Below are 21,385 nucleotides of genomic sequence, written 5' to 3'. Positions count from 1 at the left end.
AGAGAATGCAATGATCATAGAGCACCGACATGTTTTATAAAATTGATGAGGAGTGACAAAACTACAATGATTGGCTTAAAAAGTGAGAGGGGTGGAGCTGATTGGTTACTACAGAGATGTAGAGAGGAGTCTCTGGGTCGTAGATATGAAATACAACTTCATCTCTGAAAATTAGGTTATATAATCTGGATTGCAGCTGGTCAGCCTGTGCTGCCCTTCAGATAAATGTTGACGTCAACAACTTTATCAATGAAAAGAAAGATTATGGTTCCTGAAAATTTATCCTAATGGTAACATATATGGAAGAAAAAGAATAGGTCCAAGAATGGAGCCTTGGGGAAGCCCAGAACTCAAAGGAGCTGAAGATGAGGTGAATTCACCTAGCTGCACAGAAAAGCTCCAATCAGTCAAATAAGACTGGAACCATGACAGAGCAGATCCTGTAATGCCCACCCACTGCTCAAGTCGCGCTAAAAGAATCCCATGGTCCACAAAGGCAGCTGTTAGATCAAGGAGCACTAGCATAGCAGGATTTCCTGAGTCAACAGTCACCATTAAATCATTAAAAACTCTCAACAGTGCTGCCTCAGTGCTATGAAAAGGTTTGAAGCCAGATTGAAACTTCTCATATTTATCATTGGCCACTAAGAATGATTGAATCTGGATTAAAAAAAAAAACTTTCTCTAAAATTTTAGATAAAAACGGCAATTTAGAGATTGGCCTAAAGTTGGACAACACAGAGGGATCTAGATTTTTCTTTTTTAATCAGAGGTTGTACAACAGCATGTTTAAGAGCAGTTGGGACACATCCGGTACTAAGAGAGGAATTAACAAATAAAAGTATGACAGAGCCCACCGTAGTAAATACCTCTTTAAAGGCATACTTTGCAACATTTTTCAGTTAATTAATGTGTTCCATACCGTTTTGGATGATTAAATGAGTCATTTCAGGTCGAACAAAGGTTTTCTCGGCCGCCCTGGTGGTCTGTGGGGGAATTACCGCACTTGCCCTCGGCCCGCACACACAGGCTCAGAAGTCTCGTGCAAGACCGCGAGAGTCGGTCTTGCTTTACGGCGAGAACTCCATGTGTTTTTGCCCTGCCATTCACTATATGCACGCGCGAAAGCAACAACAAAGAACCGCGTGTTAACGACAAATAAACATGCAAGCATATTGAGTTTTTTTTATTATTATTATGATTTTTTTTTTTTATGTTGGCGAGGCGGCCGATAGCGCTGCGGGAAACCCTGATGTTCATACTTTCACTGTGTTAGTCATTGTTTGTACTACTGTTTTTTCGACTTTTAGTTGCGTTCGCCTGTCTGCTAAGCTCAAAACAACCGCGCCTGGCTTGACGGAGGAACCAAAACAGCTGAGCATCTTTACGACAGTGCACTTTTACTTTCGCCCTCTGGGGGGAGCCTCGCTGGAAAATCAACCCCGGTTGCATAGTATACCTTTAAAAAGACGAGAGGGGATGCTGTGCTGAGGGACAGTTTGTAGGTCGGAGATACTGAACTATACTGGCCAGTGAGGAGAGACACACAGGTTCAAACTGATCAAAAACAGCATTTAAAGGAGGAACGGTGAGGTCGAGGCTAGGGCCTACGGAAGAGAAGGCAGATGGCCTAAGAGCTGTTTCCTGTTTCACCTTGCCTTCGTTTGGACACCTCATCGGCTCTCTTCATCCAGGTTGCGACCTGGACTGTTCTGACTTTGATTTCTGCCCTGCCTGTAGACCCGTCTGTCTCTTGCTGCCGGCCTTCTCTGCGTACGACCCTAGTTTGTCTCACGGATTTAGCCTCCTGCATTCTGCTCCATCTGCTTCAGGGTTTGTCCTGCTTCGTATTACCTACCATCATCCGTTGGGAGCAACCTGCGTTCAGCCCTGTCTATAACCTGATACTTTCCTGACTGTCTCTGCCTGCACCTATTTATTTATTTTTTTAATAATAAACATTGTAAAACACAGCGCCGTGTCTGGTTCGAATATCGGGTTCTGTTTAGCCAGACAGGAGGCTGGAGAGGTGGAGTAAGATGAGTCTGCCATGATTGGATGTTAGCAGAACAAGAAGGCCTTTTTTTTCTGAACTCCATCAAACGCTGAACACCCCAGGCTGGATAAGAGCCAAAGACAAGAGCTCCTCTAACCTTTCAACGAAAGAGGGGATGAGCGAGAGGTTTAATTCAATACGAATCTGGATTCTGCCTCTGCAGCTTTGACGTTACAGACAGACACAGTGCTGATGGTCGAGGCTTGTTCTACTCTTTAACTGCTGGCTCTGTGCTGCTTATTGCATTAAACAAAATTAGCACAGAATGTTTGGTGAGATTTTTTTCTGGCTAAGATCATCAAATATTGCCTTTTACATCAATTCTGTCTTCCAGGATATCCTTTAATAATTTTTGGGGTACTTGGACACTTCATTTACAAAACAATAATTTTTTGTAAGTAACCTTGTTACTTTAAAAAAAAAATTTACTTAGAAAAATGAAATCACCTCAAAATAAAATAATTAGCTAGGACTTAAAAATGAATGTCAGGGTTTAGTTGGTGCTGAGTGATGCTAAAATGTGAGCAGCACTGTTGCAACCAAGTGGCCCATTTTTCCGGGTGATCGCTTCCTGTTAGTGTCAGCAGCGATTAATGAGGGGTTGGGAGCGAGTGGCGAGCCAGGTGTTAGGGCCACAGTTAGGCAGGAACAAAGAGGCCACTAGCACTGACCCGCAACAGATTTAAAAGGAATCTATTCACACTCATGGTTGACGTTACATTTTCCAAACTCGGAACTGAATTAAAATTCCCATGAACTAGTTCATGTTTAGTTTTATAATAAATAAAAACTAGCCTTTGTGGTTTCTTCTTTTCTATTGAAACCACATGTAATCTCCTTTAACAGGGCCGAATTCAAATTAATATTGATCTCATTCAGATAGTTTTTATTTAAAACAAGGATTAAACAGAACTTATTAAAGCAGGTTTTTTTTTTTTTTACTTTGGCCACTTTAAAGGCAGGCATTAGGAGTTTTGCGCTCTCTTCCAGCATGATCTGAAACCTGGGCTCATAAAGGAAATGGAGAATCTTAAAGTTGACATACAAACCGGATAGAAATGCAGCAAAGTTTTTGTCTGACTCTCTTATCTGTGCTGTGCCAGCAGGTTAATGTTAGAATGCTTTCCGTGTCTGGAGCACACTACTGCTGGGTGGTTGCACAGCCTGGCGTGCAGACACAACTCATTACATGCCTTTACGCATCCATTTGCCTCAGCTGAGGAGCAAATCCAAAATCATGCATGTTTGGCTAAATGGAGTTTCCAAATTGCATTAAGGTGAGTATGTGTAGCATACATCTATTTGTTGGCCCTGGGAGATAATGGTGGTCCTGAGTGCACCCCACCACAATAAAGATTAAAAATGCCATTTTGAGTTTTTTTTCTTCCATAATCCCAACTGTGAGGGATAGAGCGAGAAACTAGAGAGAAATAGCCCAGCTTTAAAAACATAAAATAACGAAAGGACAAATATTTTAAAGGGAATGGGATCGAGACTCAGCCAAAAATGCATCATAGCTTTGGCTTTGTGCCTCAAGAGATGCACTAAGGCAGAGTTTCTTAACCCTGGTCCTCAGGGCCCATTTTTTTCATGTTTTAGATGCACATCCAGCACACCTGATTCAAATGATTGCATTACTTGGTCCTGCTGGAGGTTCTCCTCGCTGTTAAAGTGTAGTTTTCTTCTCCACTGTCGCTTCATGCATGCTCAGTATGAGGGATTGCTGCAAAGCCATCAACAATGCAGACGACTGTCCACTGTGGCTCTACGCTCTTTCAGGAGGAGTGAATGCTGCTTGGAGAGACTTGATGCAACCTGCTGGGTTTCCTTAGAGAGGAAACTTTCTGACCAACCTGTCTGGAGGAAACACCTAAAGCATGCAGGACAGTGGGCCAGGAGGACCAGGATTGAGAAAACCTGCTCTGGGGAATCATAAGGAAGGATAATGGATAGCACAGGCATTTAAAGGTAATCTCTGTGGCAGTGTAATAATGGAGTATGGAACCTCCCAAAGCAGAAAGTTAACCCTACTGGAGAAATGTGTAAGAGATAGAGGTATTACATACTAGCAATGCCATGGCTTGAATATCTAAGGGGTGAACACAACATTCTCCAACAACAGGTATTAGCATATATAATGCTGTGTACACTGTACAGGCTCCATTCTGTTAGAGCACCTGAAAAACTGGGTCAGCCTTTCTGGTACAACTAGTTTAAATCCTACTTAAAGGACAGGGACTTTTTTGAGTCAATAGTTGACTTTACATCAGAGATGACAAATATCACATGTGGGGTTTCTCAAGAGTCCATCCTCGGGCCCCTCCTATTCAACATCTACACGCTCCCTCTAAAAAACACACACAAAACCCCATCAGGTACCTTAACTATGCAGACGACACACAGCTCTACGCCACCATGCCACCAGGTGACTATGAACCCATTCAAGCACTGAATAAATGCTTAGAAGAAATCAATGCATGGATGTGCCAGTTCTACAATCCATACTGGCTCCCTGTATCTCAGAGAATAGACTTTAAAATACTTCTGTTAGTCTATGAATCCCTGAACGGCTTAGCACCAAAATACATTGCAGACTTGTTGTCAGAGTATCAACCCTCCAGACCACACATGTCTTCTAGCTGAAACAGCACACGTTACCGAGAAATTCATTGGTGAAGATCTTAAAGTGGTTGATCAAACGCCATAAATTCCTAATTTTGAAAGAAGCCCTGCGGGGAACATCCAACATCCATATGATAGCATGAATCAATGAATTTATTTCAGACAGACATAGAAAAGAAGGTCCAGCATTATAGCAGCCTAAAAGCGTATGAACAAAATGTGTCCTGGAAGGGTATTGACAGGATAATAAGGCCAGAGCAGCCATGCAAACTATTGGTTGATGTTGCTAAAGATTCAAAGACCACACTTACAAACTTATGCAACACCTAATTAACTACAACTCAAAATCATGCATTGGTTTCACTCATTAGGTGTACTCAATCCCCCAGTCTCACATAATCCCAAAATCTGAACCTAAAAAAACTCTGATAAGAAGAGTTCATAAGGCTGTCTGATGTCTGATGCATCTACAAAGTTCCATCTGTGCTTGGTTACCATCCGTCATTACTCTGACTACCTGCTGGACTATTGAGCAATTCAATTAACCTGCTAATGATGCTGCCCTTAAAGCTATAGTTGTTAATCCTGTTCAGACACACTTTTTATTAATACTGGGTGAAATGGTCCTTCCATCCTGACAGTATTTAATACATTATATATTCCTAAAAAGGAGGTTATAAATTAGATCTCTTGGAAAGCTGCAAGCTTGTAAAAATGTATCCGGTTAGCTTAACGGTTAGCTGAGCGGATAGCTTAGCAGTTAGCTTCGGTGTCATTGTAGCTCTGGTGCTCTCCCCGTAGACTTTAAACATGCCTGACAGTCACAAGAAGCAAACCGTGTTCATGTTTATGAGAAGAAGAGGAAGGCCACAGTAGAAAGAGATAAGTACAGAGTTGATTTGGGAGACTTTTTTTACGTGATATCCCTACGGAGCGGAAGGGCAGGTAAGACGGTCTTGAGCAGTTATCCAAAAAGAGACTTAGGGAAACTTCCAGAACAATCGCAGACTGTAGCTTTAATGCACGGCACAATGTGTGGAGAGAACTAAACACGGCATCAGTACATCTTACCAGAGCAACACCTCATACCAACTGTCAGGCATTCTGTGGGAGGGCTGAAGATTTGGTAGCCAAAGGCACCTTGTAGTTTTTTTAGTCGACCATAAACTCTGCGGTATATTAAAATATTCCAGAGTCAGATGTGATCCATGTGTCTGGTATCAGAGCCATGGACCAGTCTTTGGTCATTAACTGGACAAATCTCAACCACAGCAGCTGATCTATGACAGAATGTCTCACAAAAAATAAATAAAAAATAAAAATCAAGGTAGTACAGCAGCTAAGCTCAGTTCCTATGGTTTAAAGTCTTTTTAATTAAATGCTAGAAAAAAGTTGGTAAATAGTAAATGACCTGTACTTGCAGTGTTTCACATTACATTCATTTAAGTGAGCTACATTGTAGCCACAGCTGCCCTGGGGGAGACTGACCGAGCGAGGCTGCCAGACAATCGGTGCCACCTCTGACCACCAATAGCAGGCAAGGCGGGTGAAGAGTCTTGCCCAAGGACACAACGACTGAGACAGACAGAGCTGGGGTTCCAACCAGCAACTTACCGATTACAGGACGAACTTGTAGCTCCTGAGCCACTGTCGGCCCTTTCTTTTTCTGAATATCTTGACTTTAAAACTGTGATTTCTGATTTTAACCGCTCTTCTTTTTGCGCCTATTCATCAACATACCGACAAATAAAGAAATATTGTAACCACAACAGTCAAAGTATTCTCTCATTTTAACTGCAGCATCATAATAACGGTTAATTTTCAGTTTAAATAAAAGCAGTTAGATCATTATACACATTTTCAGCATGTTCTGAAATGTAAAACTACAGAAATAAAATATAGGGTACCGCTGCAAGTAAAACCAATGTTTTTTCACTAAACAGTAATAAATGAATACGTTTTAAAAGCAGTGACTCGAGACTAATTTTACATGACTGGATAACTGTTTGGGGCTGAATGAAATTGGGATAAGTCACACTCTTGATGAAAAATGCATAAATACGCGGGATCTAAATCTTTTGACAAATACACCCCCCTCCGACTGTCTGTTTGGAGACGTTTTCCCAGCGGAGCAGGACACGTGGAAACAGATCCGTCATGATCAGAGGGAAGGAGAGTTAAACACACTAGTGAGCGGGCGTTAATAATGAAAGGCGTCGCTGCAGCTCCACATTTAAAATGCATGTGGGCTCGGCACAGCTGGAGCTTCTGGTGAGAGATGGAGAGGGAAATGGGAACAGCCCGGGCCTGCAGAGATGGGGTGCATTAGTATCTGATGTCCTCCTTTCGTGACAACACTTTTATCATTCCCAGCAGCTCAAGCAGAATATACCGCTGAAAATCACCTGAAGGAACACGCAGGTCCCTTTGCTGTTTTACAATCTCAATTTTTCTTGGTGTTTTATATAAACTTGACGACTGGTCATGTGTCCAAACTGAAACCTAGTTTGCAGCACGACGCCTTGGCTTTGTAAAATGTTACTATGTCATCATAAACAATAGAAATACAAGCAATATAACTTTCTTTGGTCCCAGTGACTCCATCTGTCCCTGCAGTTCAGCTGCACGGATAACAGGGAGAGCTCTTGTGCTTCCATCCCTCTGCATGTTTCAGTGAAAGTAGGCCAAAGAGGAGGAGAGAGTGGGCCAACTAAGCCCAGCACACATAATCCGGCTAGGCCGCATCACATAATATATGTCATGATAGATCAAACCAACAGAGACGCATCACCAAAATTTACTTTGTTTCACGTCACGGCGGTGGTTGTTAAGCCTCCAGCTCATGCTTTCATGCTCAAGCCCAGTCATATGCTCCGTTGTGGTTAGTTTTGGAAAAGCATCTGTCTTGATCAGGAGATAAACATGCTAAATAATTCCTTTGTAACATCAGCTTTTAGCTTCTCATTGATCTCACTCAGTATTGATTAATTTATCTCTATATGGCCTGGATGAGGAGCCGTTCGTTAAAGTCCGGAAGCGATCAAATTTATTGCTTTGTGGCAATAAATCTGAGCCACTATATTAATAGGTGAGTGATAAATCTAGACAAATATGTTGTGATCCTTCCACAAAGCATGAATGCAAGAAATCACAGAGGATTTATGGCATTGCTCTTTAAATTATATTTATTTAAACAAAAATTGGCATGGTGAAAAAAAGAAAAATGGTATCCTTATTTAATATTCTGTGGCAGCACCGTCTGAGACAGTAACTGTCAACAAGTGATCCCTGTCTGTCCAATAATCAGTCTTGGACCATTTAAGAGTTGTTAATTTTTTTCCTAGCCATTCTTTGGCGCTTTTAGAAGAATGTTTTGGATCTTTATTTTTGCTGGAGGACCCATGAACAGAACTCAGGCTGAGGTTTCTGACACTAGCTGTACGTTTCATTGCAGGATGTCCAACTATTGATCTGATCCACCTGGGATTGCTCTCACTGTTGTGTCCACGCCCTAGGGGTTGGAAACAGTTCCCTGAATTTTATGTGGTCAGGAGATGATTGGAGTGTCTGACTTGGACTCAAGTGTCAGGGATCTGGGTGGTGTTGAGTTATTTTGGTGTTTGTCTTCCACTGGCCAGCGGACCTCCCTGGGAGATGGGGCTGAGCTCCTCAGCTGAAGCTTAAAAGGAGCTGGAGAGTCCAGTCTGTGTTGTTACCTCCTAAACTGTCCCCTGGATCCACCCTGGCCACAGCCTGTTTGTACCACTGCATTCAGTAAAGGAGTACAGAACCATCAGCACATGAACTAACAGACTCAAAGACAGCTTCTTCCCATGAGTTGTGAAGGCCATCACTCCCCTTCAGACTTTCACTTTCACTATTTACCACACTTCACTGCTCCAACTCTGAAAAAAAGTTTTTATTGTGTCGTTTTTACTCCTTTATGTCGTAAAAGCTGTGCTATCCTGAACTAAACTTTGTTCCTGTGGGTTTTTTTTTTTTTTGGCAATAAAGACAATTTTGATGCAGATTCTGAATCTGCTTGGAGAAAATCTGGTGTCAGTAACCTTTAATGTGGATATCGATAAGCTTCTTTCAGAGCTTACCTTCACTTTCTCTCGTCCACATTCAGAGTGGCCAGGTAACCTGGCCAGTCAGGTTTATAATGTGTAGCTGTCTACGTTCTGCACATTATCAATCCGGGTCTGCTCCCATCCAATCCGTCCGGGGAAAGGAGGGACGTTCAGCCGAACTTTCCGAGCTGACTCCTTGTGCCCTCCTACCAAAGGATGGTTCTAGCCAATCACGGAAATTATGTAAGCCGCAGGCGCCATGAGAAACCACAACAAGTTAGGCTTGTCAAGGTGCGCTTATTTGGACAGAGACACTCAGATTGTGTGATGGCAGCAGCTACGTGTGCGTCCTCCCCCGCTGCCATGTTGGTGTTGGTTCGGCTGTGGGCTCAGCAGCTCTTGCATTCGTCCCAGATGTATGTCCCGCCTTAAACTACAATACTGCAACGGGATTGGATGGATTCTTGTGTGTTTGTGTGTTTCCTTTAAATCATCTGAATGGCTAATTAAATGCTTGAAGTCTCTAAAGGGGTCCAAACAAGGCTGTCCAGTCTACTGAGACATAAAATGCTCCTAATTATTCAGCTTTTCAGAAAAAAAACGGATGCAAACAAATTTGTCCATATCTGTGGATGAAGAAACTGAAAAATAATCAAAAGGAAGTCTCTGCTGTCTGAACAACAGGCAGGGATGTTTTTTTTATGTAAAACAGCAATCTATCATTGCAATACCAACAAATAGATGCTACATCTGAGACCAAACATCCTTTGCAGAATGTCCTCTGTGGAGCAACAAGGCAGTTAGAAAGATCCCAAGTCTCCAAACATCTTTATGCATATTTGTGTCTGTTTGTCAGACATGCAGCCTGCTTATAAAAGGAATACGACACGTCGCACTTTTACACCAACATTAATTCTGCACTCCTGCTTTAACTTTTATTTAGGTAGAGGAATATTTTCCAGGAGAGGATGATAAAAGAGGTTTAAAATTGTGAAGCATAAACTGACATTGTCAGAATGCTGAACTTGATGACGAGCTTTATGGTTATTCTGCATATGTCTAGCGTTGAGTCTTCAGCTCCTTGCCCCAACAGAGAAGAAGCAAAAGGCCAACGGCTCCAAACATCGCAGCCCCTGATTCCTGGACAGTGTGTGAAAAAATAAACAGTGGGTCGTGGCCGTTCAAACTGAACCTGGTTCTGGTTCCTGCTACAGAGGAGTTTTCCTCTCCACTGTCGCTTCATGCATGCTCAGTATGAGGGATTGCTGCAAAACCATCAACACAACACAATGCCAACGACTGTCCCCTGTGGCTCCTTGGTTATCCAGGAGGAGTGAAAGCTGCAAGTCAATGACTCGATGCAATCCACTGGGTTTCCCTAGATAGAAAACCTTTAATCTGTCTGGATGATTCGGTAGAACTGAGGGTAAATTGTTTTGAGATGACATGTGCTGGGAACTGAATTTTGATTGATGATAACTTGACTTTTAAGGAAAAGTAATCAGTATATCTGAACAAATGTGTGTATTAGAGATTTTAATCACTTGCTAATATTTTACTGCAAAATAAAAATAGGTGGAAATTTCTTTTTTTTTTCTTTTTTCACCTGTAATGGACTACGGTGATGTGGTTTGTGTTAATGCTTCCCTTCACTGTCTCCAGATGCTAGACGGTAACTGAGATTCATTATTTACCCCCAGACTCATCACTGAATACTCTATGCTAACGTGAACTGGCTGTCCCTGAGTGGCCGTCGTCTCAGTCATTTATAAAACCATTTTAGACCCTCATCTTACCTGTCTTGTCTTTGAGCAAAGAAAAAAAAAAAAAGGATGCCACAATCTATAATCACTGGATTTTCTGCAGCTTTTTTCTCCCAAAGTTCGAACTAAAGTAGACATGAAATCATTCCAGTTTTCTGCTCCTAATACTCGAAATCAACCACCAACGGATCTTCTTCTGCTGCCTTGTTGGCCAGGTCTCTCTTGTAAAATAAATATTTTATCTTGATGGGATTAACCTTGTTAAATGAAGGCTAAATAGGGAAACAAAATGAGCAAGTGAAAACCAACGTCGGGGAAACGGCCAGCAGCCCCAACCAGCTTACTCCGTCTTCGGATGATTAAATATTCCAGGCTCGCATTGTCTCAATCGCTAATCTTCTGGACATTTTACAAGAGATTCTGTCTGGAACAGCCCTGCAGGTCTGGAGCACATGCTGCAGACGCTCTGCAACATTTGAGGACCTCCAAATCGTTTTAGACTTTTACATTAATGCCCTTGTTTTCTCTTGTTGCGGACTGGATTTGTGTATGTGATCATCAGTTAAAGATTGACTAAGCAGACACAACATGGACTAAAGCTACTGATCCCCTTGGGAAATCAAATATGCTTCAGTGAATATATGCGACAGCAAACCTTATGCATCAGTGGACAATGAGACTCCATGACATGTTGCCTGCAGTGTGTTTGAGCTTTGAAGTATTTACCAGGACGTCATCTATGTTTATCAAAACCTTTACACTTTGGTTGTTGTTTTTTTCCTTTTGCTCAGTGTTCCCATGTTCCAAATACACAACACAGAGTGAATAAGGAGCCCATGTAATGATGGAGAAATGAGTTTCTGTTTCAGTCATGTGCTTCAACTCTTTTGCTCTTCAAATGGATTATTTATCAGCACACAGAAAAAAAACAAGCCTCCAGGGTAAGACTGCTCTCTGTTGCATCATGATTCTGCACATTTGCATTCAGAGATTACTAAAAGTGTCACCAGAAGCGCATTATGTTGATTACACACACACATACACACACACACAGTGAACCAAAATGTTAAATGAATCGAACGGATCAGGAGCAGAAAAACAATCATTTAGCCCTACAGCAATAGCCAGCAACCACCACAGCAGACAGGAGCCAAGTTGCAGGACATACATGGATGCCCATGGGACAGAACAGCCCATAATAGCATGTTGTAAGGTACAGGTGGGCAGAGCGTACATGGATAACCATAAAGTAACAGAAATAAGGTGTGCAGGAACATCAGTGCTGGACATAGGAGGAAAGTCCCCAAAGTCAAACTGGGAGAAATCAGATGCACAAAGGATTCAGACTGACAGACTGAAAGCACGTGCAGAGACATTTTATTTCTAAAAGAAAATCCAGCAGGATATATTTAAGCTTTTGTAGACTCTCTTTTCTTGGCATTTTGCTGCAAAATTTGTAAATGAAATAAATCAATGCTGCATAACAATCAGTGGTGACTTACAGAATCTTCTGCAAAGCTGAGAACACAGAATACATTATTTTAGTATTTTCACTAAGTTGAAGCAGTACAGTAATACTATACTGTTACCAATATTAATATTAATATACCATGAGCAGATAATGTTAACAATGGCCTGAATTCTACCCTAATAAAAATTGAAAAGACAAATAAATAACATGGCATTCAGGATGGCATGAGGGCTAAGCGGAGGAGGGGGGAGGGCTTAGAGGGGGGAGGGCGGTGCCGCGTTCTCACAAGAACCCAAATAAATGCTCGTCAAATGCCATGACAGTTTTTAGGGGACTTGATGGCAAAGACGGTAATTCTTATTTTTAAATATTGATGAAAGAAGAAAAAGAAACTGAGTTCCAGCAGATTGGGCTATTTTTGTTATCCAGGAAAAAGGGCAGGGGTCTATCAGTGCATGTGTCTGCATTCAGGTGAGACAATCGATTCTAGGAACAATGTCACGGATTTTAGGGAAAAAGAGTTCAGCCCGAACAACTGAGAAACTGTTTATATGCAGAAACCCACACCCTAACCCATAACCTAGCCAGTAGCAGTACATGCCTAACTCTGCCTTCATCTAAACTCAGTCAAATCCTTACCCCTATCCCCTAATCCCAAAATAATCTTCCACTCTATTAGGACCAAGTTCGGATCTCACAAATACTGTCTGACTCTGCATCTCCTACAGATGACAATGACCATATCTAGAGTATTTCCCCTTGTAACAGCTAGATGGTGGGAGGATCTGCCAGTTCCCAGGTCTACCTTTAAAAAATCTTCTGAAGACTTATGTCCTCTGTACTTATGTCCTCTGAGAACACCACTGTCTTCATCCCTTTAAATGTCCAGCATGACCGACATGCTTTCCCTTCCCTTTCTTGCTGAACTTTCCCAGTATTTGTGAGTTCACAAACACAGGAGAACCCATCTTGTCCCGCCTCTGCCGTCCGAGCAGCAACCTAGCCCAAGACGCCCTGTCACGCTGCATTATTATGATTTAAGGCGGGACGTGTCCTGCCCACAGCTGAAACAACATAAACATGGCAGCGCAGGAGGACGCAGGCGTAGCTGCTGCTCTCACATCTGTTTTCTCAGGATCTACGATTTCATCTTTGAAAGAAGAACAGCATTTTTTGATGGGAGAGATGTGTGTACTTAAAAAAGTAATTCAAGGTTGAGTCCGATACACTGTTGTGCTGTCTACTGTTGATGGAAAGGCAGAGCGCCTCTTGGTTCCTAGCATTTTAAGTCTATAGCTGTGTCTCAATTTGCAGGCTGCGTCCTTCGAAGGACGCATTTTAAGGCCGGTTACGTCACAACGATGCGCGGAGGCTGTCCCGTTTGGCAAAAATTCTGAGGATGCTTAAAATGCAGCTTTCGAATGCGTCCTCCTTTTCCCCGAATTCTGAGGATGCACCACTACCATCCTTAGTGGCCTCGCCTGCCATAAGATTTCCCGAGGTGCTTTGCGCGCTTTTTTAGTGATCGTGAAAGTAGTGATTTAAGTCAGTTATTTACAGGGTTTGTACACATTTAACTATTCAATTAAAATTACTAAAGTTACAAACATAAGCTTATATCAAGTCTTACAAATAAATATAAAACTTTATATTTAAACATATTCGTCAATCTACTGACAAGCGTTTGTTTAATAACTGGTATATTTAAATGTTCACTTATATACAGAAAGGCTATAATTTATTTACTTTCTTTTACTTTTTTTTTTAGGTATCACATTACACATGTCAGCTTAAATAATAATACATATGATTTAGCAATGGTATCAAGGTGTTACACGATTGTATCTGTTGCTTTATGTCTGTTGGTTGTGCTGTTCTTTTTGTGTCTCTTTCCAGGTGATGGAGCAGACAGAGGAAGTTTTATCATTCTCTTCCTTTTATCTCTTCTTTCTTTCACCTCTTCTTTCTCTTTTTTTTTTCTCTTCTTGTTTTTCTTTTACTCTCCTACTTTCCCATTGTAGTGTCCATATAATTTGAAATTCTCCCTGCAGGAATCACAATAAAGCTATTTACACGCACAAATCAAGCGGAGCATTATGGCGAAAGCTGTTTGCTCCACTTGTGAAAGTAAAATCTGTCGAGCTCTATTTGGCATTAAGATATCAATTTTTATTGCCACATTGCTAGACAGGACACTGGGGAAAAAAAAATAAAAAATAAATAAAAAAAAATAATAACTGGTATATTATGATCAGTAGCAGGCCCCTGGGTGAAAATAATAGCAGGTAAATGTTACCTCTCTACTGCACTCTCCCAGTCTGAGAAAAATTCATCGCCGGTTTTGCTGCCGCCGAAGCCGTCTAAACCGACTGTCCTCCTCCAATAACAAGTAAATAAAAAAAATTAAAAAAAAATTCCATATCCATTTTTTCGTCATCTGGCGCTGTTTTTCCCGGGCTTGGGGTAGACATGATGACGTCGTGTCGCAACCAGGAAGTGCTTCAAAGGCTAGACCATTTACCAACTCAACCATTTACCAACGGTTGAGGATCCTCCGGAGCATCCTCCGATGGCTGGGTCCTCCTAAGGCTGTGTAGGCTGGGTCCTTCGAAGGACGCAGCCTACGAATTGAGACACAGCTTATGTCTAAGGCCACCTCCTACTACTCCACAAAAAACACCTATTTCAGCTGATAGTATCCAGGATCTCCATCCTTCTCCTAATAAAGACCATACGAAGCACCGTGGGAATTGTGCGGCACTTTCGGTACTGAAGAAGAAGGCCAGGTCTGCCCAGTCATCTCTCCTTCCAATCATTACTTGAATGATGCTAAAATCCCTCTGCTTGCAACATCAACGTATTCCCCAACCTGTGTATAACATTAGACTTTTTCTGGTCAAGATCAATGACCTCATCCTGGCCATTCGGTTACAAACAGCAACGACGCATGCTGAGGTTCACAACAAAACAACATCAACTGCAACAAGCAAAGCTACAGCTAGCGAAGCAAGCTAGCTGTTTGCCACGGCAACAGCCAATGGGGATCCTTAATAAAAATTACAAATTACAGCCCCTTAGTTCCAAACCCCAGAGCTTCTGTTTCATGACTTCGTCTCATGGTCCAATCAGTGTAAACAACAAAGACGATCGATAAGACGCAGACGTAGCTATGGAAGCTTCCAGCCTTCACTGGAAATGACTGTTTGCTAAACACACCACTCTTGGTTTTGCTTCTACAGGGACTGGATGACCGGTAAGAGTGGCTGTGGTGCCACATACTCCCGATGCATCCTAACTTGTTTTTCCCGTGTTCACAAATCACATTTGGATTAGACTACCTCCTGGAGCCAACGTTTAACAACCAAGCAGAGCTTCATTTCCAAAACCCTGGTACAAAGTAATTTTCCAATGGCTGGAACACCCTCTTAAGCCCTCCTGCCCTGGGACCAGCATATTAGTCTGGAACTCCACCAGCTTTGTCTGGTCCTCCATGGGACATAGAAGAAGGGTTTCCTGCTGAAAGCTTTTCAATCGTGTTGGCATCATCTGCAAAAGATAAGGAACTATTCATTCTTAGCCTGGACCTCAAAGTTTGATTAAGGAGTTCCTTAAAGTGGTCCTTCCACAGTTTGGCAAGCTTTCTCTTATGAGAGGCTGAATAACTTGCTAGAACATTTTGAGTCCTTCTCCATTGCCCTGTTTGGACTTGTTTCTAACATCTACCCCGGGGTAACCTGATGGATACGGAGAGCACTAAACACGGTAGTGAATGCTCTCACAATGGACGGTGAAAACCGTGGTTAACATTTATCTATTAATGTTGTAGCAGATTTCCTAGCACTGTTGCCGTACTGCAAGGAGGTCTCGAGTATGAATCCTGGCCTGGGGTCTTTCTGCATTGAGTTTAGAGATTCTCCTTGTGCATGTGCAGGTTCTCTCCTGGTACTCTGGCTTCTTCCCACAGTCCAAAAATAGGATTGTTTGGTAAAGTGGTTTCTCTAAACTGCCTTTACAAATGAGTCAGTGCGTGGTTGTTGGTGCTGTACGACACCAATGTCTTGTGATCACTTCTTGCCAAATGCTTGCAGTTTTCACCCCGCCCCCCCATGAAAACTGTGTCTGTTTTTGTTACTCTTCTTTCTCTTGTGTTAGTGTCTAATTCATAATTTAGATTTTTAGCTAAGTTAGAATTGGCAAACATAGTTCACAATCCTGACTGGCGACGCTTTAGAATCACACATCAGTTTGAGCAGAACTTGTTCACTTAAACTTCTGATATTAAACAGTTCTAAATAAATACAAACTGGGTTTATAAACTGAAAATGCACAAAAATGGCTCTCAAGACTAATCAATGCAATCACGTAATTGCATTGAGCCACAGCCTAATGAAAGAAATTAAATCCATAGAAGGATAAGAGATTAGGGTCAAAAATATTGATACTAAAACACTGTATCCTGAAATAATACTAAATTGTCATGGTACTGATACTAAATATTAAGCATACGAGGCAAACAAAGCAGGGAAAACCAAAGATCTTGACAAGCCTGTGTGCAAACAGTGCTTTAAAGGTTTGATTTGTTGTGCTGCTTGGTACTAACCTGTAATTCATGATGAGTTACAGGTTAGTACATTAAAGTTCCCGTTAATAATTTAATATGTTAAATGTATTACTGATGTTAGGGAGACTGCATTAATGTTGTGTGATTAGCTGTGGCTAGCATGCTACTAGGAATGTGTTATATTTGGGTTATTTATTAACTATTTATTTGCACACTTATCTAACTAGCGTTTGTGATTCTGCTGAGAAAGCACGTTCCATGTTGAGATTGAAAAAATTAATTTTTTTATGTTAATAAGATATTTTTTATGCCATTACTTATTTGTCTTTATTTATCCCCGTGGTATCAAAAATGGTATTGAGTATCGAATATTGTCCTGGGTATCCATATCGTGAAATTTTAGTATCGTGTCAACACTATAAGAGCTGACAAGCTAAAGTTGTTCAGTTATTAACACTGAATCTATTTGCTTTTATTGTTTGCTTGGTTGTTGTCTTTTTTCAAATCAGGCTGACTAAAAGCTAAACTAACCTGGTAAATTTAAACATGTAATAAATGTTTTAACTCCATCAGAGAACACCAACCAACTAACTTCAAGCACCAGAAAAAAAAAACGGTTCTAAAGCAAAGACTTGTGGTCCATATGGAACCATATATTTCCAAATTAACGTCAGTAATTTCATCAAAACAGAAAGAATTGGTGCTAAGCAAGCATTTGAAGTGGTTCAGCACAAGAAACCCGTCTGTAAAGATCCACCTGGTGTAACGTAAGACCAGTTTGTCCTGGAAAACCCTAGCAAGAGATGATGTACTCTAAAATCCTCTGTTAACTATTCCAAAGACGGAAGAGAGCATTAATAAATGAGCATTTCATCAAAAATAACCACTGCTTTCAAGATTTATTTAAAACATAAGTTTGGACACGATTTTTTTTAACCAAATAATTTATAATGTCCTACTTACAGGATTTCCTAAGCATTAAATTATGTCTCCTTCTTTACAGACAACTCATTTAACAAAAGAAACGTCACCTTGTGTAGGCCTATAGAACATATTTTATTGCTTTATTTTTTTACTTATAGGCAGCCCTGGATGCACTGAATAACCTTAATATTTTGTTCCTGCGCCTATTCTCATTAGGGCCATATTCCTGGATGCTAAAGAGAGTTACTTTATATGCTCAGTTAACAAGCTGGCAGGCCCCAAAGCTAAAAACCTAAAAATGTAGGCGGATAGGCTCCCATGTTGAAGTAAAATAAACTTGTATAAAACAATACAAATTAACGATACCAATAATAAAAATGCACAAGATGAAGCCAGAATAAATGCATTGATCCCCCCCCCAGCTTCAATTCCTTTAAATCTCTTTTAAAGACTAATCTTTTTAAACATATTGTCTCATCTTTTTAAAAAGATGAGACAAGTAAAAACAAAATTTATTTTGTTTTTACTGTTCTCATATTATGAATTTTACTTTAGATGTTGTAATTTATTGCTTATTTAGCGTTTTTATATCTTTTTCTTCTGTGGACCTGGTCTGTTTGGGTGCGTAAAGTCTCCTATAACTAAAGTTGGACGTTTCTCCCATGCAGGCGTCTTCCTGGTGTAAAAAGCAGATCCAACATTTTTAGTGCAGCTCTCTCCAGGCTCAGACAGGAGCTGCACAGACGCAGGCTTACCTTCAACAGCCCACACCGATGGCAGCATCCACAGAAAACAAACGACATCCATCATGAGAAGCGGTCCAGGCATCTGAGAGCAAAGTTAACAAAAGGAAGCAGAAGCAGGGGGAGGGAGGAAGAAAGCCATGCATCCGTCCAGCAGCCGTCCAGCAGCGGAACACCGGCCGTGAATTCATTCAGAGACATGGAGCGTTATCTCCGGCGTGATGAGCGACAGAAGGGATCATGGCTGGGATCGCTGCTGCTGCGCGGCGGCTTGGGAGCGACCAAGTGGAGGGGGCGGCGAGAGGAAAACAGGAATAAAACCGAACCAGGAACCGGACCCCCAGGAGCCTTTAATAATTAAACTGCTTGATTTTTCTTCACGTGTTTTTATTTTATTTTATTATCTTTCACCTGATATATATATATATATATATATATATATATATATATATATATATATATATATATATATATATATATATATATATATATATAGCTATAGATATATAGATATATAGATATATAGATAGATATAGATATATAGATATAGATAGATGTGTGTGTGTGTGTGTGTGTGTGTGTGTGTGTGTGTGTGTGTGTCTGTGTGTGTGTGTGTGTGTGATGGACTAATATGTTTTGCATTTCTTCTTAAATTTAGCAAATTGCTATTTACTCATTGTGCAGAACCGCCATATTTAACCGCCCTCTGCCAGATTAACAAATTAGAATTGTAAATAAAGTCTAGAAATAAACATAAATAAAGTGCAAGTGTAACAAAAAAACACCTAAATAAACATACAGCCTATGTTCTATAAGCCATGAAACTGTGAATTCACAGTAAAACATGCACACTCACCTTTTTTTTTTTGGTCCTCACTTTACTAGTAAAATGAGCAAAACATGCACAAAAACACATTCAGAAATGAATCAATATAAACAGGTACGCAGTAGGGGGAATATGTATATATATGTGTATATATATATATATATATATATATATATATATATATATATATATATATATATATATATATATATGTGTATATATATATATATATATATATATATATATATATATATATATATATATATATATATATATATATATATATATATATATTGCGGACTGGACCAGGCCGATATCAGCGCCAAGTGGGCCTACTCATGCTCGTACTTGTAAAAACAACGCGCTACTGTATACCAGGCAGGGATGCTAATACATCAAGAGGTTGTTTTGCTGACCCTCCAAAAGAAAAAGAAGGAGAAAAGATAACTGAAGCACTGCATGAATTCGTTGCCCTTGATGATCAGTCATTGTTAGTGGTCAATGATATTGTTAAGTCATTTACATACTCAGTATCGGTACTTGGAATCAGCAAGTGTCTAAACTGAAGTACTATATCGGGAAAGAACTGATATCGGGACATCCCTTTTATATATATATATATATATATATATATATATATATATATATATATATATATATATATATCTTATATATATATATATATATATATATATATATATATATATATATATATAGATATCTATATATATATATATCTATATATCTATCTTCTATCTATATATATCTATATATATATATATATATATATCTATATATATATATACACATAGATATGTATGTATGTCGATATGTATCTATCTATCGATCGTTTTATATAACAACAGAGTACTCTCGTTCGCAGCCTCATGGCGGCCAAACCTAAAGAGACTTTACAGATGATCTACATGAACCGTTTCATAACAGAAAACTGGAAGAAACTGAAGAGCATGAGTCAGACGAAAGATTTGGGAGTAAAGCTGACATTAGACTGGGAGAAGGAAAGGAAGAGACAGAGACAGAAAGAGAGAGAGAGAGACGGAGAGAGGACGGAAAGGAGGGAGGGAGGGAGAGCTCTGGGAGGAAATAGAGCAGAAGAATATGAGCTTGACAAAAAGGAATCCAGCCTGCCTCCAGATGAGTGAGGGCTCCAAAACAAGAGATTAAAGGAGCCCAGGGCTTGTTCCCATGGAAACCTTTGCCCATGGAGATGGCAGCGCGAACGCAGCAGATTGTAGGTCAGACGCGCCATCAGCGGTCCAATCAGATGTAAATCTGTCTTGACTTGAGGATCATAGAATCAGCAGCAAAGCCGGCCGCTCTCAGCTGCTGCTCTCACCGCTGGGCTTCTACTTCCAGGTGCAGAAAGAGCAAAGAGCTTCTTCTGGATCCGCTGAATTCAACAAAGGAAATAAATAAATAAATAAATGTAAGGTGTTGAATTTTTCTGAGTCCTCTAAATAATTACAGGAATTATAGGAGACAAAAAGCAATAATATGGTGTTATGATTTAAATATCTTCAGCTGAACTTGTCGAAAGTCGTGGCCTTAGATGATATTTTGTGATAGCACGGCAACTTGCTGATGGGGTCACAGATCATTCATTCTTTATGGCTAAAAGAAATGGTGTTTGATTTGCAAGCAAACTCCTTTTTATATCAGCTGCCATTAATTATTAAAATTACTCGTGTTTCTTTCACCACATTTCTGTTCTCTCATTTTGTGGTCTTGTTTCATCTTTAATCGGACATGATAGTTTCTGAGCAACAGACCTCAGACAGAACAGAAAGGCATCTGAACGGATCAGACTGCGGGTCAGAGACGACGCGACAGAAACACTGATTCTATTTGTGCTGGGTCACATAAAATATATGCAATACCAGTGTGTACGGAAAACACGAAAGAATTAAAAGGGCTGTGAAAAACTAAACAGAAAAAAACATTCCTCGCATTAAATAAGCAAAGGAAATATAGGAAAGGAAAAAATCAACGTAGAAGCACAGAGATTCAATTAAAGTCACTATATGGCGGCGATTCACAACACATGTAACCTTAAGGCTCTTTACAAAATCAAAATCAATCAAATCATACAAACAGAGAGAAATCAGAACTGTTAAAAATGCTAATAATATATATATATATATATATATAAATATGAGTTTTATATAGATATTTAAACCTCACCAATCAGTCCTCAATGGTTTAAGACATGTTGCCCTCACATCCCACATCATGGAGGTCCTGCAGAGACTCCTGTTGGCCCTCCTGAGCACGCAGACAATCAGCTATCAGGACCTCCTGCAGTTTACTTATTGCTGTGGAGTTGGA

General features: G+C 40.4%; 1 protein-coding gene and 1 long non-coding RNA gene across 3 annotated transcripts in view; both read right to left on the bottom strand.

Annotated features, from left to right (window-relative positions):
- Positions 1-18,360, bottom strand: part of ephb2a (eph receptor B2a) — a 38,567-nt gene extending 20,207 nt beyond the window's left edge. For both annotated transcript variants that reach the window (XM_036142182.1, XM_012855600.3), the window contains exon 1: positions 18,226-18,360. In XM_036142182.1, the coding sequence (XP_035998075.1) occupies positions 18,226-18,298 (73 nt within the window). In that variant the 5' untranslated portion in view covers positions 18,299-18,360. The remainder of the gene's footprint in view (positions 1-18,225) is intronic.
- On the bottom strand, positions 769-1,519 carry LOC118564371. Its single transcript, XR_004931810.1, has 2 exons — positions 1,460-1,519; positions 769-871 (listed from the first exon to the last, which is right to left on the bottom strand). It is a non-coding gene; the product is annotated as an uncharacterized LOC118564371 (long non-coding RNA).
- Positions 18,361-21,385: the final 3,025 nt, after the last annotated feature.

The sequence above is a fragment of the Fundulus heteroclitus genome, chromosome 1 (genome assembly GCF_011125445.2).
Source record: "Fundulus heteroclitus isolate FHET01 chromosome 1, MU-UCD_Fhet_4.1, whole genome shotgun sequence".
Classification (NCBI taxonomy): domain Eukaryota; kingdom Metazoa; phylum Chordata; class Actinopteri; order Cyprinodontiformes; family Fundulidae; genus Fundulus; species Fundulus heteroclitus.
The sequence above is the reverse complement of the archived record's forward strand: the minus strand, read 5'-3'. Positions and strand labels throughout refer to the sequence as shown.